This window comes from Medicago sativa, chromosome 1 (genome assembly GCF_051527215.1).
Source record: "Medicago sativa cultivar Bolivia chromosome 1, Bolivia_mono, whole genome shotgun sequence".
NCBI classification, from domain to species: Eukaryota; Viridiplantae; Streptophyta; class Magnoliopsida; order Fabales; family Fabaceae; genus Medicago; species Medicago sativa.
Window position 1 is genome coordinate 84,335,191 of NC_140749.1, and position 26,513 is coordinate 84,361,703.

At 35.1% G+C, this 26,513-nt stretch overlaps 4 protein-coding genes across 5 annotated transcripts; all 4 read right to left on the reverse strand.

Annotated features, from left to right (window-relative positions):
- Positions 1-343: 343 nt before the first annotated feature.
- Positions 344-2,354, reverse strand: LOC146958367 (uncharacterized). 2 transcript variants are annotated; one of them, XM_085739875.1, is made up of 5 exons: positions 2,219-2,354; positions 1,812-1,852; positions 1,645-1,731; positions 1,434-1,538; positions 344-1,240 (listed from the first exon to the last, which is right to left on the reverse strand). In XM_085739875.1, exons 2-5 carry the CDS (start codon positions 1,830-1,832, stop codon positions 563-565), a joined length of 891 nt encoding a protein of 296 aa, XP_085596001.1. In that variant the 5' UTR covers positions 1,833-1,852; positions 2,219-2,354; the 3' UTR covers positions 344-562. The 2 variants fall into 2 exon arrangements, with proteins under 2 accessions (XP_085596001.1, XP_085596002.1); XM_085739876.1 differs by lacking the exon at positions 1,812-1,852 and having other exon boundaries at positions 2,219-2,349.
- Positions 2,355-13,848: 11,494 nt separating this feature from the next.
- On the reverse strand, positions 13,849-15,846 carry LOC146958368 (putative polygalacturonase). Its single transcript, XM_085739872.1, has 5 exons — positions 15,774-15,846; positions 15,346-15,672; positions 14,998-15,245; positions 14,822-14,892; positions 13,849-14,586 (listed from the first exon to the last, which is right to left on the reverse strand). Exons 1-5 carry the CDS (start codon positions 15,819-15,821, stop codon positions 13,883-13,885), a joined length of 1,398 nt encoding a protein of 465 aa, XP_085595998.1. The 5' UTR covers positions 15,822-15,846; the 3' UTR covers positions 13,849-13,882.
- A 3,100-nt stretch (positions 15,847-18,946) lies between these two features.
- On the reverse strand, positions 18,947-21,306 carry LOC146958369 (putative polygalacturonase). The gene is made up of 6 exons (XM_085739874.1): positions 21,197-21,306; positions 20,700-21,026; positions 20,476-20,596; positions 20,209-20,383; positions 20,034-20,104; positions 18,947-19,730 (listed from the first exon to the last, which is right to left on the reverse strand). Exons 1-6 carry the CDS (start codon positions 21,239-21,241, stop codon positions 19,033-19,035), a joined length of 1,437 nt encoding a protein of 478 aa, XP_085596000.1. The 5' UTR covers positions 21,242-21,306; the 3' UTR covers positions 18,947-19,032.
- Positions 21,307-23,644: 2,338 nt separating this feature from the next.
- Positions 23,645-25,943, reverse strand: LOC146958370 (putative polygalacturonase). Its single transcript, XM_085739871.1, has 6 exons — positions 25,793-25,943; positions 25,294-25,620; positions 25,088-25,208; positions 24,825-24,999; positions 24,651-24,721; positions 23,645-24,475 (listed from the first exon to the last, which is right to left on the reverse strand). Exons 1-6 carry the CDS (start codon positions 25,820-25,822, stop codon positions 23,778-23,780), a joined length of 1,422 nt encoding a protein of 473 aa, XP_085595997.1. The 5' UTR covers positions 25,823-25,943; the 3' UTR covers positions 23,645-23,777.
- Between the last annotated feature and the right edge of the window lie 570 nt (positions 25,944-26,513).

Genomic DNA, 26,513 nt, shown 5'->3' on the forward strand with positions numbered 1-26,513 from the left:
ATCTCGAACATTAGTGGGGGAAGATATAGAAAGAGAAATTTAGAGCCTTGAAAGAGAACTCTAAATTTCTGCGCCAAATTCAACAATATTCCATTTTGAAGGAGTATCAAACTTTAATACTTTAGGGAGCAATTACAATTACAATCTTATAGTATGCTGAATATAATTTCAAGTTTAGAAAACTGTTAATGCAACAATAATATATAATCAACCCAAATTTAACATCAATATTTGATAAAAACAGCTTTAGTAAGCATATTATTCTCTTTTTATTTATATGTTTTTTGATGCATTCATTGAGAAACAAAGAAAATAGCATCTATAACTACCCCCAATTAGAATATTCGAACCAATGTTATCAAAATCTATAAAGGGAGAGAGGACTACGTGTCTAACAATGGACTACGTGTCTAACAAGTAGTAATAGTTCCCTTCAAAAAAAAAAAAAAAAAGTAGTAATAGTAATAGTGTGCTGGATTAAACTGAATATATTGGTGTAGAGAGTAGAGAGTACTAAGATATATTCCTCATTCCCAGGCTAAATGCCACTTATTTCTTATACTCATTTATTTTTTTTCGTAACAATCTTCTTCTTAGCAAAAGCTTTCAGTACTTCCATGACGTCAGCAGTAACATCCTCCTTGATGCCATCAAATCCATCATCTATTATGCTACATGCCATTCTTTTAACAATTTTCTTCTGTTTTTCGCATCTCTTAGAAATCATTCCTTTGACCTGTTTTCGAAAAATCTCGAACAACTCATCATCATTAGACCCTTCAGCCAGACTCTCGTACCTCTCAAGAGTACCCTTCAACTTATCATCATCTTTCTCCTTCGGCTCCTCCGAGCTCTCATGTTCATTAACAGCATTACTTTCCTTTGGTATTGTATCATCAATAGCAGCCTTTGCCTTCCCCTTCCCCTTCACCTTCAATTTTGTTTCAGCAACCTTCACCACCTTATCAGCCTTTGCCTCGTTATTAGGCAAATTTGTTTCAGCAACCTTCTCCTCCTCCTTATTAGCCTTTGCCTTAGCCTTCAAATTTCTTGCCTTATGTTGCATGGCGTCCAAACCTCTCTGTGCGAAAGTAGCTTCAAGACCTTTAGCATACTTGACCTTTTTCCAAATAATTGTTGACTCTTTCTGACTTACGTCTTTGTCCCAAATACCGTTAGCCTTCAGAAACTTGATAAGAGCCTCAACCTCATTGTCGGTCCAGTTCTTTGGCAATTTTTCCTATACGACACATGAATTTAATTGAATTAAAACGAAAATAAAGAAGGGAAAAAAAGAATTAAATGAATTAATTTAATAGATATTGAAAGTAAGAAAACAAAAATAGCAACAAAATATTTTAATGAAATAAAAAACTAATTTCCTACACAAAAAGTAAAACAAAAAAAACAAAAAGTAAAGCCAAAGCAGATACCTCAACATGAACTGTGAGATTCGCTGGCTTAGGGTTTCCTGCATCAGGATTTGCCACCGCATCAGAAGCATGAGCGGCGGACTCCGAACTCGCCTCCATAATCAGCTGTTAAATTACCATTGTTATAACACCACCGGCGTATTTACAGAGATTAAGAAGAAAAAACGACAAAAAAAAAAAACAATAAAAGAAAAAGGTGAAACGAGCCGACCTCGCCGCCGCTAAACGGAAGTTTCTCTGTTTGATCTTTTGGCGGTTGAGCGCCCAAGTCATCATCTCCGGATTCCGAACCGATGATCTGCAAAGTAACCGATTCAGACAATCGCATGGAAGAAAAAGTAAGAAAACTACTTCAACGAAAGAGTTAACATAAATCACCGTGTCATCCTTATTACTCATTTTTGATCGGTGAAGAAATGCTGCAAAATAAACGAAAAGGATCAAGAACTTGCCGATCGCAATTCTTACAATCTACATTCACTCAGGCATTAATTAACGTGCACAATTTCAAATCAATATATAGCAGAAACATTAATTAATGTGAATTAAAGAAACAGATCTAAGAAAAATTGAAAAACCTACACAACCGTGAAGATCACGATTAACAGAAACATTCATAATCATTACAAACATTAATTAATGTCAACATTTTCAGAGCATTCAATAAAGAAGACGCACAGAAAACATAAACATTCAAGAAGGTACACAGGTGAAAAGTGAAAACGATAACGCGCGCTAAAAAACGAATTGGATTATTCAAAGAAAAATAAGAAAAAAGCATTTACCGTTGAAGAAGAAGTGAGAAAATGAAGACGAAGTGAAGCTTCATTCTCAGAGGAAGCTTCTCGAATCTCTCTAGCGTTAGGATTCTGATTCAGTTATAGAGAGAGAAACGTGAAAAAGAATGATCCAAGAGAGAGAGAAAGATAAAAGGTTTATATAGCTGCAATTGTAGAAGGCATGTTTGTTTGGTGCGAGGGAAAATAAAACGTATTCAACACACTTTCTAACAGAATTCACTTTGCCACTCTTCGTGGTTTTTTTTTTTTTTTTTTTTTGTTGGAAATTCGGTTTGTGCTATCATTGTAACTGAAATGTATCTACTTAATCAAACGGTTGAGATCAATCGAAGGTTTACCAGAAAAGATCCTTCGCGGTCAGTGCATATTCTTCTTCAGGATACAAATGGGATTTATATGAGCTATCCACCTGGTTTGGGGTTGGAGTGGTGATTGCCAATGTTATGAAAATCAGGTATAGGGAAGATCGTTATAGAGTTGAAAGATAGTAGTAACTTGATGATAAATTTGTGCGACATTAAGTAACACAAGTCTTTTCAATGTGTTAACTCTTCATCACACAATTCCTCGTAACTACTTAGGTCATCATCTATCCTAATTATTTATTGAAATTAAGCACACTTAATTATGAAGTTAACATGAAACAATTAATTAAAAAAGAACACACAACTTATTGATATAGCATGTAGTACCAATCAATGTTTTTTGGTCTTCTTTCTACCGTAGAGTACACTCCGATATATGCATAACCTTATCATTCATTTCATTTTGATAAGAATTCGGCTCATTATTGTGTCTTTCTTTAAAAATTATGTGTGTCGACATACAATCACTCTTCTCCCACATGAACCTTAGAAGTCATAATTGAAATCACCGTACATTTGTAAATCACAACGACTCACCGTAATTTTTTAAAAAAATTGTACTTTAAACTAAAATGCAGTTTTTTCCCATTTAAAAGTACTTCTTTTCCACCTTAAATACGGAATGATAAAGTTCCTGAAAAAATTATCAAGAATTTATCCCGATGACTGTAGCTAGTTGATACAAAAAATTTTTTTGACCCCACTACCTCCTTTATTCCACCAAATCCGGATTGTTCACCAATACATGCTATACATATATGCCTTCTTGAATTTTCACGACATATTCATTCGGGATCTTTAGCACTGCTCCCTTAAATATGAAATAAAGTTGGGTCAACTTTTATTTAGAGTAAATTACACTCTCTTTAAAATAAACTTGAATTACTTTCTATTCTAAAGTATACACTCCCTTCTTTAGAATGAAAATTTTATACCCCATCCAATGAGATGCTTGAATTATAACCCTCCTTAATAATTTAATATGCATTGCACTTTAATATATTTTAACATAATTAAATATTTTTATGATATCTATTACTTTTTATGATATATATGGTGAGGAACTGATGGAGACAGCGGTGGCAAAAAGTGCTATGGTACGGCGATGATGAATATTAACGATGGGACAAAAGGTGATTGTAGATACGTTAGCATTCAAATACTTAAGTCAGTGAATGAGATGGAATGTGCGAAAAGTGTGGAAAAAGTGAATCATACCTTGGGGGTGAAGCTAACTCACACTTTTATATATTGGCGGTGTGTGAGAGTAACCGTCTTTGTGAAGTGCGAGGCTTCATCAAGAGCCCGTTGGAGGACACATGTACGATGTCTGATGCACATAGGCGTGCTTCAGTGGGGCGATGTGCATCACTGTAGGCGATGCTCCTTAGTCAGGTGGACTTTTGGTCAACGTGTCATTGGGATTGACCTTCTAGCAAGTCCAAGACTATTCTATTATAATTTAAATGTCAATAATAATTAAATTTAAATATTTTATTATTAATTTTATAATTTAAAATATAAAATTCACTTTGAAATAATCATATAAAATTTAGAATATTGTCAAAAATGTATACTTACCGAGCATATATATTAAACACGTCATACATATATCTTAACATTGTTTTCTAAATTTTTTTCTTCCGACAAACATTTCTAAACTTATTCTCAGGGTTGTTTTCCTTTATTTTAGACGAATAGCACAGGGTTGCTTTTCATAGAATGCTTGAGGTTAACTACTTTTTTGAAGGTGTGATGCATTTTCCCTGGGTTGATGATAGCCATGTGAGAGAACCAGAAAAATGACATGTACGGTGATTGCTCATTTATCTATTCTTAAGTCAAACACGAATAGATAAAATGGAAACACGTTTATTTTATTTTTGACCAATGAAACTTGCATATAAGTGACATGCTAAACTAAGTGTGTATTATTAATTCTTATAGTTTCGTTTTAATTTCACTTGGCTTTTTAATTATTAAGTGAATTAGAAAATTTATATATAAAAAACTTTAGAAAATAACTTACAGAGAAGTTAGAAGAATGAGAGCGGGTGAGGGTGTCAGTGGCGGAAACCCTAGGGTTAACCTACGGCAACCGCGTCTGGGCTATTTTCCGGCGAAGGGTCAGTCTGGGGGGGTGTGGGTTCCTGCCAGGGCGGCACAGATGGGGGGGTCTAGTGGAGATTGGACTGTGGTGAGGTCTCGAAAGAGGAAAGCGACGGAACCGGTACCTAGAGGACAGGCTGCGACAGGAAGCTTGGATGGACATGGAAGGACGACTGCAGGCGGAGTACAGGCACGGCAATCGGTTTTTGAGAGGCTGGCTTTTGACAGAATTCACGATCAGCCTGGAGGGGGGGATAGGTCCAACGCGCGTCATTTTGTTATGTCTGAAGGACGTCCGGCAACCTCGGAATGGCATGGGCAACAACCTGTCTCTGTGAATGGTAAGTGCGGTGGTAAGGCTTCTTTTTATGTAACCAATTTTCAGGAGAACGTACCATTGATTCGCCTTCGGCAAGCTTTCGAAGTCTGCGGCATTTTGACGGATGTTTACGTAGCTCGATACAAGAATGCGCGCGGCCAAGAATTCGGATTCGTAAGGTACGTTAACGTTAAAAATAAGGATAAACTGTTGCAGGCTTTGAATAATATTTGGTTAGGTCACAATCGAATATTGGCTCGCGAGGCACGGTTTGACAGATTCGCACACAATGATGCGGATACAGCTGCGGGAGGTAGGGAGATTAATGTAGGGGCTAGGCAAGCTGTCGCTGTGAAAGTCCAGCAGGCGGTTCAACCTTCATGCGAAGGCGTCAGGGAAGACAGGAAGGACCATGATGGCTCGGCAGCTGTGGAGGATGCGCTACATGGAGTTGCTGGTAAGAAGAAGGAAACGGCGCTTGTGATCGAGAAAGGACGAGCGTTTAAGTGGAGTAGGCTGGAGAGTGGTGCCCGCGGTGGAAAGGAGGATCTAGAGGAGGAAGAAGACAGTACTAATGTGGAGGACCCTTCAATGAACAAAACGGCAGTGGTGGGATTGGAGGGAACAGCGCTAGTGATTAAGAAGAAGTTGGGTCCCATGGTGCATGTACAACAAGGCCAAAACTGTACAGAGTTTATACCTTCCTATAAATCACATGTTGATGATTTAGAGTGGGCCAAGGCTGGTGTAGTGGCAACGATTGCTTCAGGGGACTCGGTGTTGGCGTTACAACAAAGATTGGATGAGGCGGGGTTCGGAAGAGTGGTTGTTAAACCGATGGGAGGAGACAAAGTGTTTTTTCATTGCACCGGGAAGGAAGATATTTGGAAGATTGTTAACGATGCAATTTCTTTTTTTAGTATGTTATTTACAGATATGCAAAAGTGGTCGGGTGAGAAGTGCACTTATGAACGGGGAGCGTGGTTACGTCTCTATGGGGTTCCCGTGCACGCGTGGAATAATGATTTTTTCAATTTATGCGTCTCAGCTGTTGGGAAGTTGATACATGCCGACGAGAGAACTATGGAGAAGTCTCGATTTGATTTTGCACGCATTCTGGTGTCGACAACTCGCGTTGAAGTTATCAAACAATCGTCAGTTTTCTTCATCGATGGACGTAAGTTTCATGTTAATATGTTCGAGGAATGGGGTTACAACTTAGGGGAGGATGCTTTTTTAACGGAAGTTAATTTGGACCCGGCTTCGGATGATGACAAGCAGTTCCATGAGGAGGACGATTTGGACGAGGTCAAAGGAGAATGGGAGCTGGACGATTTGGTTACAGATTTGGAGAAGGAATGGGTGTCTGGTGGAGGACACAAGGGTGCCTCTCGAGGTCTTGGTGGTGCGCACATGCTCAATGGTGATCGCAATGAAGCTGGTTCGCAGACATCACCAGTTTCACACTGTGTTAAGGGCCACGTCCAGCAGGATACCGGCGGTGCAAACGTCAACGGTGTGGTCACGAAGGTCGAAGGAAATGGCGCTATTATTCCCGGACAAGTAGCAGTACGGTTGGATACTTCGAATAAGCACCAACATGTCTTAAGCCCCGTGAGCATTAAACAAACTATACCTGCCACCGGTCCGAAGGAACATGATTTAAGTGGTCCCTAGAGTTTACATTGGTTATCAAAAAAACCAATATCTGAGGGCGGGAATGCTTTTACATCGAGTTCGAAGAGCACGAGGAAGGAGTTATTGAATGTGGGGAGGAAGTCACACGACTCTAAATCTCTTACGGTCTGCAGAAGAAAGGGTGGGGCTGCTAAATATCATATGGGTTTTATGAAAAAAGTTGCTCGAATGCCGGCTGCGGAAAGGAAGCAAATTTTGAGAATTCTAAAGCGGCAGAAACGGACGAGGAGGGAGGGTAAAGATAGTTCTCCCGCTAAGGCAGTTACTACCTCTTCGTCGGAAACTTCGAAAAATTCTTCATCTTCTGTTAACAAAGATTTGGAAAATTGGGTTTTGGTTCGTGGTAAAGCAGAGAGTGTGGCGGAGGATGTTAAGAAGATTGGTAGGGCAGCTGGGTTATCGTTTGAGTGGGAAACAAAAAATTGCTTCAGTTTGTTAACTAAGGAAGGTATACGGGAGTGGAGGACATCAGGTGCTAAGGAGTTATCGGAGAGCACATTGGGGGATGGGTGTGCGGTGGAGAGGTGTTAGGTGCGCGGGGGATGTAGGGATGGGTGAGAAGTGTGTTATCAATGAAAGTGTTATCTTATAACGCTCGGGGTTTAGGGGGTGGAGAAAAAAGGGCGGAGGTTCGTAAGTTGGTACAAGATCGGCAACCTATGGTGTTGTGTTTACAGGAGACTAAATGGCAGGTGGTGACGGAGTCCATGATTAACAATATTTGGGGAGATGCTCCGCGAGATTTTTCTTTTTGTAGGTCGGTAGGGGCATCTGGTGGTTTGGTCACCGTGTGGGACACGTCGCGTATTGTTGTCTGGTCTTCCATGTGCTATGGAAATGTGTTGGTAATCAAAGGCAAGGTTATTTCATCGGATGAAGAGTTCATGATTTTTAATGTCTATGCACCGTGCGATTTGGCGGCGAAAAGGGAGATGTGGGGTACTTTGAAGTCTAAGGTGCTCAACAACAATGACGTAAATGTTTGTGTGTGTGGGGACTTCAATTCTGTCCGTGGCGAGGATGAGAGGAAGGGTAGATGCACGGTGTACAGACAGGCGGATGCAAGTGCATTTAACGACTTCATTGATTCCAGTTACTTGATTGATTTGCCTATCTGTGGTCGTTTGTTCACTTGGTACAAGGGGGATGGGGTCTCAATGAGTAGGTTGGATCGTTTTTTGTTGTCGGAAAAATGGAGTGAGACTTGGCCGAATTCTACACAAATTGCTTATCAACGGGGTCTATCAGATCATGTTCCATTGATGTTGGTCAATGAGGAAGTCAATTGGGGGCCTCGGCCGTTTAGGATGCTCAAATGTTGGTCTGAATTCCCTGGGTATAGTGCCTTTGTTCGTGAAAAGTGGGGCTCTTTCCAGTGTCAAGGATGGGGCGGCTTTGTTTTGAAAGAGAAGCTAAAAATGCTTAAATTCGGGTTGAAGGAGTGGCATCAACAACATGTCAAGAATTTGGATAGCAAGATATTGACGGTAAAAGACAAACGTGCTTTCCTGGACTCAAAAGCGGAGGTGACAGCGCTTAATGAGGATGAACTTATCGAGCTTCATGACCTGTCGGTGAACTTGCATTCGCTGGCACAGGTTCAGAATAGTATTAATTGGCAAAAGTCACGGATGCACTGGCTAAGGGAGGGAGATGCTAATTCTAAATTTTTTCATGGTGCTATGTCGGGTAGGAAGCGTCATAATACGATCAACAGGGTGATGGTGAATGGCGTATATGCAGAAGGAGTAAGTAATGTTCGGTCAGCTGTGTTTAATCATTTCTCGACACATTTTAAAAAGGTTCCTATGCGGCGGCCTGATGTAGGGGGTCTTCAGTTTCGTCGGTTGTCTACTGTGGATGCGGGGTCCTTATTTTTACCGTTCTTGCGGGAGGAGGTGAAACAAGCAGTTTGGGATCTAGTTCAGGAGTTTTGGGATCTAGTTCAGGAGGATTTTCTGAGATTCATGACGGAGTTTCATCGAAACGGGAAGCTAACGAAGGGAGTTAACTCCACTTTTATTGCGTTAATACCAAAGGTTATCAGTCCGCAGCGACTAAACGACTTCCGTCCTATCTCTTTAGTGGGATGCATGTATAAGGTTTTGGCAAAAGTTCTCGCCAATAGGTTGCGAAAAGTTATCGGCACTGTGGTCTCGGAATCGCAATCCGCGTTTGTCAAAGGGAAACAAATTCTGGATGGTGTTTTAATTGCAAATGAAGTCGTGGATGAGGCTAGACGCATGAAAAAAGAGTTGCTCATGTTCAAGGTCGATTTCGAAAAGGCTTACGACTCGGTGGATTTGAATTATTTAGACGCTGTCATGGCCAATATGAACTTTCCAGTTCTGTGGAGGAAATGGATAGCCGAGTGTGTGGGCACGGCAACTGCATCGGTGTTAGTGAATGGGTGTCCAACTGATGAGTTTCCTATAGAGAGGGGTCTTCGGCAGGGGGATCCGTTATCATCGTTCTTGTTTTTGTTAGCTGCAGAAGGGTTTAATGTTCTTATGTCATCTGTCGTGGGGGCGCAACTTTTCGAGGGTTATGGGGTAGGTCCGATTGGTGGAGTAAAGTTGACACATCTTCAGTTTGCGGACGATACTTTGATTATTGGTACAAAAAGTTGGTTGAATGTGCGCACTATGCGTGCGGTGCTTCTGTTGTTTGAAGAAGCCGCGGGGTTGAAGGTGAACTTCCACAAAAGCATGTTGACAGGAGTGAACATTTCAGACTCGTGGTTGGCGGAGGCTGCTTCGGTAATGAATTGTCAACGGGGGTCTATTCCTTTTACGTATTTGGGACTTCCAATTGGTGGTGATTCTAGGAAGCTGTCTTTTTGGAAACCGGTGGTTGATCGCATTGCTACTCGACTGTCGTCGTGGAATAATAAATTCCTTTCTTTCGGTGGGCGTCTGGTACTTCTGAAGTCTGTCCTGTCCTCAATTCCGGTTTACTTTCTTTCCTTTTTCAAAGCCCCTGCAGGTATAATTTCTTCTATTGAATCTATTTTTAAAATTTTTTTTTGGGGGGGTGGTGAGGATTATCGGAAAATAGCCTGGATTAGTTGGGATTCTATTTGTCTCCCTAAGGAGGTGGGTGGTTTGGGGGTTCGGAGGTTAGGAGAGTTTAATATTTCTTTGTTGGGGAAGTGGTGTTGGAGGATGTTGATAGATAGGGGTGGTTTGTGGTATCACGTTTTAAAATCTAGATATGGGGAGGAAGGGGGTCGGTTGAAGGAGGGGGGGACCGTGTGTTCATCTTGGTGGAGGACGATTTGTAGGATCCGAGAAGGGGTGGGTAGTGGAGTAGGTAATTGGTTTGAGGGGAATGTTCGGCGGATTGTGGGAGATGGTAGGGATACTTTATTCTGGTATGATACTTGGGTGGGGGAGTTACCTTTACGTTTTAAATTCCCCCGTCTTTTTGACTTGGCGGTGTTTAAGGAGATAACTGTTGAGGAGATGAGGAGGTTAGGTTGGGAGGTGGGAGGAGGAGGGTGGGAGTGGAGACGTAGGTTATTAGCTTGGGAAGAGGAGAGTGTGGGGGAATGTTATGCTTTGCTCCATAATGTTGTTTTGCAGGATACATCTTGTGATACTTGGCGGTGGTTACTAGACCCGATTCATGGTTACACGGCTCGAGGGACATATTACTTCCTTACTTCTTCCGGAGCTGGTGTTGACAGGTCGCATGTTGATGAGGTTTGGCATAAATGTATTCCTTCGAAGGTGTCTTTGTTTGTGTGGCGGCTCTTTCGTGACAGATTGCCTACTAAAAATAATCTGTTAAGGAGGGGAGTTATACAAGCAACGGATACGGAATGTACAATAGGTTGTGGGGAAGTGGAAACGGTTACTCATTTGTTTTTAGGGTGCACCACTTACGGCTCCCTTTGGTCACATGTGTTGCATTGGTTAGGTATTTCTTCGGTTCTTCATGGAGATTTACGTCATCATTTTGTGCAGTTTACTCATCAGGCTGGTTTGCCTAGTTTCTCTTACCTTTATCTTCGGCTTATTTGGTTTGCATCGGTTTGGGTGATTTGGAAAGAAAGAAACAACCGTGTCTTCAATAATGTGACACTAAGTGTTGATGTGCTTTTAGAGAAGGTAAAGCTGAATTCTTTTTTGTGGTTAAAATCTAAACAGGTTGTTTTCTCTTATAGCTACCACGAATGGTGGAAACACCCACTTTGTTGTATGGGTATCTGTTAGCTTTCTTTTTCACTTTTGGTTACATCCCGTTGTTGGGCAGCTTTGACATTGTAAAAACTCTTGTTTGATCTTTCCTTTGCACTCCTTGTGCGGGGGATCTATTGTGTTTATATATATACACCATTTTAGTCTGTTCAAAAAAAAAAAAAAAAAGAAAATTTATATATAATTATAAAAAAAAATTATCATCAACAAACAAAAATCATATCTTTGCCATCAACATCAAACATTCATCTCTCACATTCAACATCATCATTAACAAACGAAAAATCAATTTTTTAAAAAAACAATCAATTGATTGATAAAATAATTATTTTCTTGACCCCCTTCATCATATTAAATGTGAGGATACTTCTCCTCCTTGGTTGGTATGAGTGTCATCGAAAGTAAGGATGTTGTGAGAAGGAAGAAGAATCCATAATTGTTACCATATTTTGGGCATTCAAATTGAATGTGAGGAGGAATACGTATTGTATGTGGTGGTGAAATTAAATTGAAGAATTTGATTGATATTGGAATTGGAATAGCTTTGTCATCAAGTATCTCAAATCAAACATTGTAATGTGAAAAGGGTAGCGAAAAATTTTCTCCGTTTTTTTATCAGTGATTTAAGTAATTTGAGGATTTATTGGTGACTTTTTGGATTTGTGATGAATAATTGATGAATTTTTCTGGATATGTGTTGTTTGGTCGGAAGAAGATAATGAATTTTGTAGAAGAATGTATTATTAGTATTCTATTCTATTTTAATTTGTTTTTTAATTTGTTTTTTGTTATTTTAAGAGTTTTTTATGAAGGATTGTTATTTAAGAGTTAAACAGTGAAGAAAAGGAAAAGGGGAAAATAATAAAAATGACACGTGGACATAAAATAAAAAATAATTAGAAAAAGTGTCGCATAAGTCATTTTACACTATCAATTGTCGTGAGGTTCAAAATCAAATAATCTTTTAACGGTAAGGTGGAATTTCCAAAATCTTTTGTACATCGGACCAAACCAAAATTCGCCAAAATGACAGGGTAAACATCATTTAACAAAAAAAAAAACACGCCAAATCAAAACTACTACGATAGTTTACGAACTGAATCGAGTCACTCATGTTTAGTTCAAATAAAAAATATGATTAAGTTCAGTTCGCGAACCGTCAATCACAATGTGTTTTTTTGTTGGCAGAGGATCGCTATTTAAAAATTCATGAAGATATCACGATAGTAATTATTCACCAATCATAATACACTATATTGCATAATACACATAAGTTATGAGAGTAGTTAGCATTCCTTGATAAATATATAAATATTTGTTTTGAACTTTTTATTTATGTTTGACTCAAGACCAACTTTGATATTCTTTTTTTTTTATTATATTTGATTTAGAAATTAAATGTTAAGATAGTAAAAAAAATTAAGATTTGTGAGTGATAAAAGAAGAAAAAATATCAAGATTAATTTATAATATTTGGACATTAATCGACCTAGCCGGCATTCCAAAAACTCTTTTGCCCTTAATCACCACTCAAATTTGTTTTTTTTTTTTTGCTCTTTTATTTAAATAAATGATTTTAATATTTATTAGTTTTTTTTTCAACATCTTAGTGCGACATGTTGTTTTCCGTTGTCTTTGGTGTGACATTATTTTCATTTGTCCATCTCGTGTGGTGTTTGTTTGGTCAAATTGATAGATTAACTTTCGGTGTGCATGGATTCAACAATTACTTTTTTTTTTTTTTTTTAGAAAAGATTCAACAATTACTTGGCATCTTTAAAATTACAAATTTGGAGGTATGGATACTCCAAACACTAATTTTTTCATATTTGTAAGTTTTGTCAAATTCGTACGTATATCGTGAGTATGTTAGCAAATTCATCATTTTTATTTTAGGAAAATGCTAACAAATGCCCTTAAGACATTGTTTAAAAATTTAAAAATAGTAACTTTTACATAAAAAAATTGTTAATACACCTATTTGAAGTTTTTTTTTAAGTTTTAAACAGATCTTTAAAAGGGTAATAAAAATTTATTTAAAACTTAAAAAACTTAAAGTTGTGAAACTTAAAGAACCAAACAAGATATTTTACCTAAATATTAAATAATATATGACCAATTAATTTGTGACTAATAAATATAAAATAATAGATGACCAAGATTTATAAATGATAATGTTAAAATAACACGAGAGTAAAATTTTTGGCTGGTAAATTTAAAATACTAACATGGGATCAAAAGTAATAACAATTTTTAAATTTTCAAAGCATATCTACAATTTATATAAGTTGATGTTTTTTGTTGGTAAAATCACACACATATCAAAATTCAGAGGAAGCATAAAGGTCAAAGATATAACAATTTTTTCTTGACAAACGAATATAATACCTATTCTTAAGAAATATATATATATATATATATATATATATAATAACGATAAAACACATATCATTGATCAAACTAGAAAATCACTAAAGAAACAAAAACAAAAACTACTGGTAGAAGAGAACAATGCATCATGCTGAGTGTCATCTATCTATCTAGTGAAAGGTAAACTAAAGAAAAAGAAACATAAAAGGATAATAAATCCACGTCGCAGCCAAATTTGATTCATTCAAATGCCCATTGATTTTCCATGTGAACTTCTTCTTCTTCCTCGGGAGTGAAATCATTTATGATATTAAAAGTCTTTGGAGGCGTAATTTATTCGATTGGAAGTAAGAATTCATATTAAGAGATGTTCAAATTCAATTCCAATCAAATGTGAATAGTTTGATATGGTTAAATCTCGCAGCGAAATCTGGGCAGCCATGACACAGCCGTTGCAGGCCTATGCAAGAAGCTTTGGTCTAGTCTAGTACAGTACTATTTTGGAAGAAAATAACCTTCGCTACCATTATATAATATAATAATATAAAGTTCAAATTCATCCATGTTATTTAATTAAAAAGACTTACTATCTAATGACACTACTTTTGAAGTTACAAGTCTTGAACAAAACATTTTCAATGGTAAGTTTATCAGTTGGAAAAGGACATTCAAATTTTTCTTTCTCTGGCAACAATTCACAGGGTGTAGGACTCACATTACTTGTAACTCCAGAAACATCACTGCAATTCCATGGAAGTTCCTTTTTATGTGCACTCATTTTAATAGTGACATTAGAAACACATATTCCTGTAAAAGCGTCATTCTGAATTCCGTCAAGTTGTGCGGCAATTGTCACATTCTTAGCTGTAACATCTCTATAGTTTATTCCACTAATTTTAGGCAATGCTTTTGGATCAAATCCATTATCAGGGTGTGACTTATAAGACCCTGTCATCCAAAAAACATATTTCATTGTGTCCAAATTCATTCCTTTGACAAAAATATCCTTCACATATGCGCCTCTACCGATGGCTGTTTTGATTCTAACAGCCGATTCTGTGTTGATTGCCGTGATGTCTTCAATTCGAACATCTTGGATTCCACCTGACATTTCACTGCCTAATGCAACCATTGCACTTTTAGGGGATATACAAGTTAACCTTCTTATGATTATTTGTTGAGATGGCTTTCCAAATTTGATTCCATACTCATCCCATCCACTTTTTATTGCAATACAATCATCGCCAGAAACTATGTAGTTATCTTCAATCCTAACATTTCTACATGAATCTGTTATGGGAAAAAAATGGAAAACAAGAATTGGTTAGTAATATACACCTTGCAATTGAGCCTTTTGTTCAGTATGAAGATCATAAGTTCCATTCAGTTGGAGAAACTTTTTTTTGAATTTGTGATTCGTCTGTTACAGATTTTCTAAGGAAAAAAAGAATTTGAAACAAAAAAATCTAAACTAATTTCTAAATGATTGAATATTAAACGGACCATAAATACACCATACATTTACCTGGGTCTATACCATCTGTGTTTGGAATATCCACTGGTGCAAGAATTGTAAGTCCATTTATAATTATGTTACTGAAGATATAAAGTTTAGTGTCAGATGAATGAAATAACATATACATAAAGAAAAATAATGTATTAAGTGAGGTTGAGAAAATTGAAAATGGTGACTCATCAAACCTGCTGTAAATTGGATGAACAAACCAAGAAGGGGAATTCATCAAAGTGAAATTCAATAGATCAGGTTTTAATATAAGCTTGACAAATTTTGATAATGGCAAAGCTATCAATTTATCTAAATAGTTACCGGTAATTATAACATCCGTGAGGTTAGTTCCAAAAATGAGACTGCTAAACCTTCCATCAGATGCATCTCTTCCACTTCCATAAGAAGGTAATACAGGGAATTGAGGCCATTCTGATTCATCCTGAATCATATAAATGTCCCTTTAATAATAATTGATTATAGAATTTTCAAAAATGCTACAAACCAAAAGTCAATGTTATATAATTAGTGATGATATATACCTGAGATGCAAGAATGACAGCATCTTTTTGGAGAAAAAGAGTGAAATGGCTTGTGAGATTGAAGCTTCCAGTTAGCCATTTACCTGATGGAACAATAAGTTGTGCACCACCATCATTTGCATATTGGCTAAGGTTGGTTATTGCTGAATTAAATGCCTTTGTGTTGAGGGTTTTTCCATCGCCAACACCACCAAAATCTGTCAAAACTGCACTGTGTTTCCTGCAATTGATTGCAGGATAATCAAAGTAGTTCAATTTACTAATACTTGGTACTCTGCATTCTGCTAATGAACCAAATATCAGAACTACAAAGATCACACCAATAACCTGCACAAAACAATAGTAAGTCTATGCATTGACAAGGTGACATGGAATTGAAGAGTAAAATGAACAACACATAAAACTATGCACAAAGAAAATTACAGTACATAGGAATTTTCGAATACTGGACTCTTCATCATGTTTTTATGAGACATGGCAATTGTTGTTGAGAAACCACAAGCATGTGGTCTATATATATAGAGAGAGGATTATATGACTACAAAATGCATATTGAAATCTAATCAAAAGTTACAATTATTTGGCTATACAATTTCCCTAAAAAAAAAAAAATTCCTATGGTCAATTTTGATTCATGTAAAGAGAAAAGTAATAAAGGTTAGTCAATTTTTTACTTTATGCCGTTCAAAAATAAATAAAATAAAGGTTATTCAAATACGTTAATTTTATTATTAAAAAAAGGGAAATGTTTTTTTGAGGGAAAAAAAAAAGAAAAAGATATGTTAACGAGTGTCTCGGGAAACTTTTTAAGAACCTTAATTAGTAAGTATTTATGAAAATGAATGTTAATTCTTTTTTGACAAAAATATGTTAATTTTATTGAAATGCTAACAAGTATTTAAATGTCCGTCATGAACTTTTTATTTAACTTTTGACGAAAATGTGCATCTTGGATTAAAAATTTAAATATTTCATTTAAAAATTAAATGTTAAGATTTGTGAATGATAAAATAAAATAAAAATCAAGATTAATTAGTAATATTTGATGCTATCATATTTTAATTGTATGTCAAATGCTCATGAAATTGTCATGTAAAAGTGCTCATAAAAATATCTCATTTATTATGAGCATCAGACTCATAATTTAAAATTGTCATATAATTTTCATACATTGTGTAGAGAGATTAATTTGATACTCGCATTAAACAATGATAGATGAGTGAAGCCACCAAAGAGAAAAAGAGTTAGCATTAGACCCATGCTGATAGAGTGAAAGTTGTCGTGAACGTTGACTCTAAAAAAGTGTGCGAGTGTTAGAAGTCTCAAATTGAGTAGATGAAAATGACCATTGTAGTACTTAGGGTTAAATATGTTTTTGGACCCTATAAATATACCAAATTTTCGTTTTAGTCTCTCTAAAATTTTCCTTCAACTTTTAGTCCCTATAAAATTTTCCATCTTCATTTTTGGTCCCTCTTTTAAAGTAAACTCATATGTAGAATTCATATTTTTAAATAAAATTTTGCAGAAAAATTCATAATATTATAAGAATCTCTCCTAAAAAAAATTAGAATTTTTTAACAAAACATGAATTTAATATGAATTTTTATATTTTTGACGGTTAAAAATTCATATTTAATTTATATTTTGTTAACAAATTCTAATTTTTTTGGGGAATTTTTTTTTACAATATTCTACATATTTCTTCATAATTTCATTAAAAAATACAAAAATTAACTTAAAAATAGGGACCAAAAGTAGTGATTGAAAATTTTATAAGGACTAAAAGTTGAAGGAAAATTTTAGAGGGACTAAAACGAAAAGTTGGTATATTTATAGGGACCAAAAACATATTTAACCCTAGTACTTAAGTCATGATGATTTATCACTTACTTATTGTATTACTCACTCCGTTTCAAAATGAGTGTCGCTTTAGCCAAAAAAATTTGTTTCAAAATGAATGTCACTTTCAGTTTCCAATGCAATAATAACTTTTTCTTTTCAATTGTATCATCCAATTAATACTCTGCACACTACTTCTAAAGTATTACTTTTAAAACTAACCAATAATTAATAAGGATAATTTGGTAAAATAACCATTCTCTTTCTTTTAATCATTGCATTTCTTAATATGTGTGTAAATACCTAAAACGACACTCATTTTGAAACGGAGGGAGTAATATTTTGGGTCGAACCCTCCTCGTGGAATTAAGTTATACTAGCGTATATTCCTTCAGTTTTAAATACATGTCACATTTTTTAAAATAATTATAATTAAAGTCAACCATTTAAATCGATTGGCCCATAAATATATATTCTTTTGCACTAAAAAAATTGTATACATGAACAAAAAGCAGAAAATGCTATATTTGCATGGATCAAATACCAAAATTTAAACCTAAATTAAATAGGTACCAATTCTCATTTCTACTTGCAATAGATTTTCCAATGCAATCGGAATTTTTATTTTTTATTTTTATAAACGGAGTGTATGATCTTCATTGGATTTGGAGCAAGATGCTTGAGCATGGAGGTGGAAAGGAGCTGACGAGAATACTAAGTAGAGGTGGGAACAGGTCAGGCCGTCCGACAGGGGCCTATGGCCTAGCCTATTTAAAGCCTAACTCGGCCCAGCTCTTTTATTAACAAGGTCAGGCTCAAGCTTTTTATAAAGTCTGTTTAATTAAATAGGTCAGGCTAAGGCTTACAAAAAAGCCTATTAAGCTCGTTGGACCGGCCTATTAAGCTTTTTATGTATAATATATCTTCCATTATTTATATCGTTGAAGTTTTTTCTCATAAACTCAAGCCTTCATATGATTGATTATTTAGTAGCACATATATTGGTGTGATTAGACCTTCGTAAGATTTTATTATTTAGTTGCAGATATATTCATGTGTTTTAGGCCTTCGTAAATTTTGGCCTATTTAGTAGTAGGTTTACATGTGTTGCTAGGCTTTAGGGTAAAATAGGCTTTTAAATAGGCTTTCAGGCTTCATCAGGCCTTTAAATAGGTCAGGCTAAGCCTCGAAAATGAGCCTATGACGGGTAATAGGCCAGACTCAGGCCTATAATTTTTGAAGTAGGCCAGGCTTAGGCCTTACAAAGCCCGGCCCGGCCTAGCTTATTTCCACCCGTAATACTAAGGAACTACTAATTGTTGATAAAAAAAATGTTCAAAATGATTCATATTTCATGTAACATTTTAGGAAATTGATTGTTGGCACGATACCAGTACAAGCACGACAACACACCACACTCATACAACCCTTTGGATGAATAATGTGCAGCATTGCTTTATCCCCCCCCCCCCCCCCCCCCCATGTATTGTATGCTAGCCGTCGATTTGAATGTCGTGTGTCGTGTCGTGGGTCATGAGTCATGCTAAATAGCACTGCTCAACATTTTAATATCTTAAGAATACAACAATAATCCTATTGTGTGCGATCAACGAGGGTCCATCAGTCACATTTTCGTATTATCTTCCTCCATTTTAACTTTCCATAAGAAAACAGATATTTATAGACTATAAAGTTGAATCATGCTAGCATATCCTGAAATGAATTCAAGGAGTACTGTATATATATTGGATCAGTCAAATGATAGTTCTATGTTGAACTAAATATATAATATTATTCATTCCTTTTCAATAATAGCAATAAAGTTCATATTCTACATCCATGTTATTAGAAGACACTACTTTGAATGTTACAAGTCTTAAACTGAACATTTTCAATGGATAGTTCATCTGTTGGAAAAGGACATTCAATTTCCTTCTCTTGCAGCAATTCACATGGTGTAGGAACCACATTACTTGTAACTCCAGAAACATCGGTGCAATTCCATGGAAGTTTCTTCTTATGTGCACTCATTTCAATAGTCGCATTAGAAACACAAATTCCAGTAAAAGGGTCATTAGAAATTCCTTCAAGTTTTCCTGCAATAGTCACATTTTTAGCAGTAACATCTCTGTAATTTATTCCACTAATTTTAGGCAATGCGTTTGGATCAAATCCCTTATCAGGATGATCTCCATAAGAACCTGTCATCCAAAACACATATTTCATTGTGTTCAAATCCATTCCTTTGACGAAAATGTCCTTCACAAAAGCACCTCTACCGACAGCAGATTTGATTCTAATAGCAGATTCTGTGTTGATTGCTGTGACGTCTTCAATTCTAACATCTTGGATTCCACCTGACATTTCACTGCCTAATGCAACCATAGCACTATCAGGGGATATACAAGTTAACCTTCTTATGATTATTTGTTGTGATGGCTTTCCAACTTTAATTCCATACTCATCCCATCCACTTTTTATTGCAATGCAATCATCACCAGAGACAATGAAGTTGTCTTCAATTCTAACGTTTGTACATGAGTCTGTTAAGAAGGGGAAAAATGGGAAGAAAAAAAATGAGTAGTGGTTAATTAGTATTTTAGCAAATGTAAATTGTAGTTGAACTTTTTTTAATATGAATGCCATAATTTCCATTACTTAAAGATGAATAAACATAATCATTAAGCATAGGGTACGAAGCAAACAAGCTATATATGTTACTGTTACATACAAATAGAGAATATCTTACTTATGACTCAACTGTTTTAACAAAAATCTTCATTTTGTAATCTATAGTTACCATCAAAACCTTGTGAAATTGTGAATATTAGGAATAAATACATTACCTGGGTTTATTCCATCTGTGTTTGGAGAGTCTACTGGTGCAAGAATCGTAAGTCCATTTATAATTATATTACTGGAGAAATGAAGCTTAATCAGAAGAATGAAATATTGTATGTCTAAAGAAAAATGATGTATTAAGTAAGGTTGAGAAAATATGAAAAGAGTGCATTATCAAACCTGCTATAAATAGGATGAACAAACCAAGTAGGAGAGTTGATCAAAGTGAGATTTGATATTTGGATTTGATCAGAATACATAATCTCAATCATGTATGGCCTAGTTAGTGTCAACTGTTTCTTGTGGAATTTGTCCCACCAATATGATCCTTGTCCATCAATTGTCCCATTGTCACCTTTTGAATGAACATATTTAAATAGGTCAAAATTAAAAACTACTTCCCCATTTAAATTTTAATATAATAAATTTTACAATATTTAAAATTACCAGTAATAATAACGTCCGTGAGGTTAGTTCCAAAAATGAGACTACTAAATCTTCCAGCAGGTGCATCTCTTCCCCTTCCATAAGATGGTAAAACAGGAAGTTGAGGCCATTCTGATTCATCCTGTGTCATATAAATTACCATTTAATAACTAATTATAAAATTTTACAAATGCTACAAAATAAAAGTTATCATATAAGTAGTGACTATATAATATATACAGTACCTGAGATCCAAGAATGACAGCATCTTTTTGGAGAAAAAGAGTGAAATGACTTGTGAGATTGAAGCTTCCAGTTAGCCATTTACCTGGTGGAACAATAAGTTGTGCACCACCATCATTTGCATATTGGCTAAGGTTGGTTATTGCTGAATTAAATGCCTTTGTGTTGAGGGTTTTTCCATCGCCAACACCACCAAAATCTGTCAAAACTGCACTGTGTTTCCTGCAATTAATTGCAGGGTAGTCAAAACTGTTCAATTTAATACTACTTGGTTCTCTGCATTCTGCTAGTGATCCCAATATCACAACTACAAAGATCACACTAAAAACCTGCACAAAACAATGGCAATAAGCCTATGCACGCAGAAAATAAAAATAAAAATAAAAAACATGTAACGTTTATATTCTTAGATATAAATAGGCAACATAAAAAACTTATGAGACATTGTCATAGAACAATATGTGAACAATACATAAAAACTATGTAGAAAGAAATTTACATAGGAATTTTCGAATCTTGGACTCTTCATGTTTTGATGAGACATGGCACTTGTGTAGATAAGCAACAGGTATATGGTCGATATATATAGGGAGAGAGGACTGTGACTACAAAATGCAAATTAAAATCTTGGCGGTTACTGTATTTTTCAAAGAACGTTATTATTCTATGGTTATACAATTTCATAGTTTACCAAGATGAATTTGATTCATTGTACCACACGTCAAAGAAAAATATTTGATTCATTGTACTGATAAATAAAAGTATGTAATAGTAATTTTACCGATAAATAAAAGTATGTAATAGTAAATGTGAGTCAAACACGTTGATTTCAATTTCTTTTGACTGCAACGTTGATTTCAATTTAACAATGCCTTTTAAGTAGAATTCAAATGTACATCTTGGTCTTTTTATTTATGTTTGACTCAAAACAAACTTGGTTTTTTTTTAATATTTGATTTAAAAATCACTAAACATTAAGATTTGTGAGTGGACCAACCAAAAAATTTTCCACAAGAAAAATATTTGTGGGTGATATATAAGAAGAAAAATATTTTCCTCAAAAAAAAAAGAAGAAAAATATGACGATCAGAGCATGACTCAGTTGTATGAAGGTAGGTATATATATAGGTCAAAGTTTGAACTTTAGATTACTGATTTTATTCATCAATTAAGATGTGAAATTCCGGCTGCTTGATGGTTTGACAAAAAAAAAACTACGATGAATTTGTAATATTTAATACTTTCATATTTTATGACTGATTTGCAATATTTGGACATTAATTGACCTAGCCGTTGTTCAAAAAAAAAATTTCTCTTCTCCTTAGTTCATCCTCTTCATCCAAAGATCTTCTTCATTTGCTTAAAATAAATGGAGAATGTTATTTAGTGAGAAATAGATACTAGTAATTAAATGTCAAATTGTCACGACTGGTAAAATTATTCTATATTTTGAGATTTTTACTTAATATACAAGTATTAAATATCAAGTTGTTTTGGCTGATAAATGAAAAAAAAATTATGTTTTGTTGAGGAATAATTGTTAGTCATGGGCATATATACTTTTTCTAGAGAGTACGTAGTTTGTTCTTGTTTGTTTTCTGTTGGTTTTTTATTAGCTTTGTAACCAAAAGTTATGGGCACATAATAGTCTTCTACCGCCTTTTTTTTATGAATAAAATGGGGCAAACATCCCAACTGAAAAGGTTACTTGGGAATGAAGCTTGCACGTAAGCATGAATAACAACATAAAGACTTGGGAAAGAAAATGCGGCAATGTCCATCATAAAGGAAATACAAAGAAAAGTCAAGTAGAGATTAAAACCATGCTTGGGCAAAGCATATGCAACTTGGCTTGTTTCTCTAAAGATAGGATTCCAACGAACCTCATAAAATGTGAGGGACAATGGGATAACTAGGGTGATTCACTGAACAAACATGACTTAGAAAGTGAATATCAGTTCTCAACAATGATATGATCAAAGCCTCTCAAGAGAATTCAACAAACCTTTGAAGCGGAAATTTAAGGACATTTGAAGTAGACTCAACTAGCTCATTAATCCTCCCTAGAGAATTCATATGAATAATCAGAGCATTTTCAAAAATGAATTCATTTCTTCTACGCCAAAGGACTTCCATAGTAATTCAAAAAATTAGGGCTCCATATCTCTGGATTCTCTAAGTGTAGCAAAGATTCTTAGATAACCAAGAATGAAAGTCTATGTGGTTCGGAAAAAAGAAAGAAAAGATTGTCATGTTTAATAATAATCAAATTAAGTTGGGGGATTTGGCGTTGAAAGTCATTCTACACAAAGACAAATCCTAGTGAGAGTATGGGAAATAGTCGCCTAAATAGGAAGGGGCATTTTGAATCACTAAGATATTTTCTGTAATGCATATTCATTGCTCGACATCAATTCAAACATGGAAATGCATCAATTCATCTATGTATGAAATATGTATGTATGAACGGAGTGCAAGATCTTCATTGGAGCACGATGCTTGAGCAGACCATGGAAAGGAGATGAATGTGTGATAATGAAGAAACATAGGAAGACTCTTGTATTTTCGTTGTATTCCAATTTTGTTGTCTTGGGTGTTTTTTAACAAGTTGTTGTCTTGGGCTTAGTCCTTGTGCAATAGTAACAATAACCATTAAAGGTTTAAGAGAACAAAGTATATAACAAAACACCCTACAAAATTATTGACTCAATTTTCTTATGTATTTAGGAACTATTTGATAAAAAAAAATTCAAAATGATCCTTATTTCATATGTGACATTTTAAAATTTTAACATAACTAAATGTAAAAATAAAGAAAGAAAACTAACGTGTACACTGACCAACAAGGGTCCGTTTTAACTTCTCCCCAATTAAACTGACATTTATGGACTATAAAGTTGAGTTATGCTTGCAAATCCTGAAATGAATTAACGGAGTGCATATATAATGGATCAGTAAAATAATGGTATTATTCATTCCTTTTCAAAATTTTACTTGCATACATATATCCATATGGAAGAAAATGGCATTTGATGTCCTAACAACAATAGCATTAAAGTTGAAATTTTACATCCATATTATCAGAAGATACTGCTTTGGAATTTGCAAGTCTTGAACTGAACATTTTCAATGGGTAGTTTATCTGTTGGAAAAGGACATTGAATTTCCTTCTCTTGTAATAGTTCACATGGTTTAGGAACCACATTACTTGTAACTCCAGAAACATCAGTGCAATTCCATGGAAGTTTCTTCTTATGTGCACTCATTTCAATAGTCACATTAGAAACACAAATTCCAGTAAAAGGGTCATTAGAAATTCCTTCAAGTTTGCCTGCAATAGTCACATTCTTAGCAGTAACATCTCTATAATTTATTCCGCTAATTTTAGGCAATGCGTTTGGATCAAAACCCTTATCAGGATGATCTCCATAAGACCCTGTCATCCAAAACACATATTTCATTGTGTTCAAATCCATTCCTTTGACGAAAATGTCCTTCACAAAAGCCCCTCTACCGACAGCAGATTTGATTCTAACAGCGGATTCTGTGTTGATTGCTGTGACGTCTTCAATTCTAACATCTTGGATTCCACCTGACATTTCACTGCCTAATGCAACCAAAGCACTTTTAGGGGATATACATGTTAGCCTTCTTATGACTATTTGTTGTGATGGCTTTCCGATTTTGATTCCATACTCATCCCATCCACTTTTTATTGCAATACAATCATCACCAGATACAATGTAGTTGTCTTCAATCAGAACATTTCTAGATGAATCTGTATAAAAGAAAGAAAAAAAGTGGGAAAAGCAAGTATTTTAGTCCTTGTTATTGAACCTTCTATTCAATATGAATGCCATAAGTTCCATTGAGTTGAAGTTATGGTTCATTCATTAAGGATTTTCTAAAACAATAAGAAATAAAAAAATCTAAATGAATCATAAATACATTACCTGGGTCTATGCCATCTGTGTTTGGAACATCCACTGGTGCAAGAATTGTAAGTCCATTTATAATTATGTTGCTGAAGATATAAAGTTTAATCAGCAGAATGAAATTATGTATACATTTACGAAAATAATGCATTAAGTAAGGTTGAGAAATTTGAAAATGGTCAGTCATCAAACCTGCTGTAAACTGGATGAACAAACCAAGAAGGGGAATTGATCAAAGTGAGATTTGATATTTGGATTTGATCAGAATACATAATCTCAATCATGTATGGCCTAGTGATTTTCAGTTGTTTCTTATGGAACTTCTCCCACCAAGTAGATCCTTGTCCATCAATTGTCCCATTGTTACCTTATGAACAAATTTCAAAGGTCAAATTTTAATATAACCTTAACACATTTTAATAATGGCTTAGCTATCACTTTATCTTAATAGTTACCAGTAATAATAACATCAGTGAGGTTAGTTCCAAAAATGAGACTGCTAAACCTTCCACCAGGTTTTTCTCTTCCTCTTCCATAAGATGGTAAAGCAGGAAGTTGAGGCCAATCGGATTCATCCTGTGTAATTAAAATGACCCTTTAATATATTATAAAATTTTCCAAATGCTACAAAAATAATAATCATAAGTAGTATTATATATACCTGAGATGCAAGAATGACAGCGTCTTTTTGAAGAAAAAGTGTGAAATGACTTGTGAGATTGAAGCTTCCAGTTAGCCATTTACCTGGTGGGACAATAAGTTGTGCACCACCATCATTTGCATATTGGCTAAGGTTGGTTATTGCTGAATTAAATGCCTTTGTGTTAAGGGTTTTCCCATCACCAACACCACCAAAATCTGTCAAAACTGCACTGTGTTTTCTGCAATTGATTGCAGGATAATCAAAGTTGTTCAATTTACTACTACTTGGTACTCTGCATTCTGCTAATGAACCAAATATCAGAAGCGCAGATATCACACCAATAACCTGCACAAAACAATGGTAATGAGTCTATGCACATAAAAATTACAATAACCGCAAGTAAAGTTTATTTTCTTAAGACAAAAAACAAACAACGAAAAACAATTGAGACGGTGGCATAAAACCGGTATATGACTGAACAATGCATGAAAACTACAGTATACACAGAGAAAATTACATAGGAATTTTCGAATCTTGGAATCTTCATGTTTTTATGAGACAAAGAACTTGTGTAGATAAATCACAGGTACTATATGATAGATATATACAGAGAGAGGATTATGACTACATAATGCATATTAAAATCTTAGCGGTTACTTTATTTTCCAAAGAACAGTTATTTTTCAACCGAGTACTATAGAATTTCATAGTTTACTGAGTTCAATTTGATCCATTCTAAGTAAAGTACTAGTTAATTGTAAATGTGATTCAAATACATTGATTTCAATTAAAAATGCACTTCGCATCTTGGACTCTTCAAGTGTCGTTTTTCCCCTTAAAAAAATGCACTTTCAAGTGGTTTAATAAATTGCCTAAAAATAAAAAAAAGTGGTTTAATAAAAACATTCAAATGTATGTTTGACTTTTTATTTTATTTTTCTAGAAGCAAAAATGAGATATATTATTAACACCAACAAGGCGCCTCAATCACACAAGATGTGTCAAAGAAGATGACCAAAGTTTACAAGCAAATCCTTCTTAAAAAGAAAACAAAATGCAAGATTATTCAATGCGCACACAAACAAATGGGCACGACCACCATCTATCATTGCAAAAACAAAAGTGACGTTAGGTGCCTTTAACAACCACAAGGAATGAAATTTTACGCTATCTAACAATGGTTCTAGTGATTTTTTCGTTCTGGTTGAAGAGTCTATTATTATTTTCCCTCCACATAA

What these genes read in the sequence shown, in the direction of transcription:
- LOC146958368 (XM_085739872.1), bottom strand. Translation starts at nt 15,821, where the DNA reads ATGTCTCATAAAAACATGATGAAGAGTCCAGTATTCGAAAATTCCTAT. An exon ending in CTGTCATTCTTGCATCTCAG is followed by an intron (nt 15,246 to 15,345) that starts GTATATATCATC and finishes TATATGATTCAG; the next exon opens with GATGAATCAGAATGGCCTCA. An exon ending in GTTCATCCAATTTACAGCAG is followed by an intron (nt 14,893 to 14,997) that starts GTTTGATGAGTC and finishes TTATATCTTCAG; the next exon opens with TAACATAATTATAAATGGAC.
- LOC146958370 (XM_085739871.1), bottom strand. Translation starts at nt 25,822, where the DNA reads ATGAAGATTCCAAGATTCGAAAATTCCTAT. An exon ending in CAAGATTCGAAAATTCCTAT is followed by an intron (nt 25,621 to 25,792) that starts GTAATTTTCTCT and finishes TGTTTTGTGCAG; the next exon opens with GTTATTGGTGTGATATCTGC. An exon ending in GTTCATCCAGTTTACAGCAG is followed by an intron (nt 24,722 to 24,824) that starts GTTTGATGACTG and finishes TTATATCTTCAG; the next exon opens with CAACATAATTATAAATGGAC.
- LOC146958367 (XM_085739875.1), bottom strand. Translation starts at nt 1,832, where the DNA reads ATGAGTAATAAGGATGACACG. An exon ending in TGAGTAATAAGGATGACACG is followed by an intron (nt 1,732 to 1,811) that starts GTGATTTATGTT and finishes GTTACTTTGCAG; the next exon opens with ATCATCGGTTCGGAATCCGG. An exon ending in ATCTCACAGTTCATGTTGAG is followed by an intron (nt 1,241 to 1,433) that starts GTATCTGCTTTG and finishes TGTGTCGTATAG; the next exon opens with GAAAAATTGCCAAAGAACTG.
- LOC146958369 (XM_085739874.1), bottom strand. Translation starts at nt 21,241, where the DNA reads ATGTCTCATCAAAACATGAAGAGTCCAAGATTCGAAAATTCCTAT. An exon ending in CACGGACGTTATTATTACTG is followed by an intron (nt 20,384 to 20,475) that starts GTAATTTTAAAT and finishes TTCATTCAAAAG; the next exon opens with GTGACAATGGGACAATTGAT. An exon ending in CACAGATGGAATAAACCCAG is followed by an intron (nt 19,731 to 20,033) that starts GTAATGTATTTA and finishes CCTTCTTAACAG; the next exon opens with ACTCATGTACAAACGTTAGA.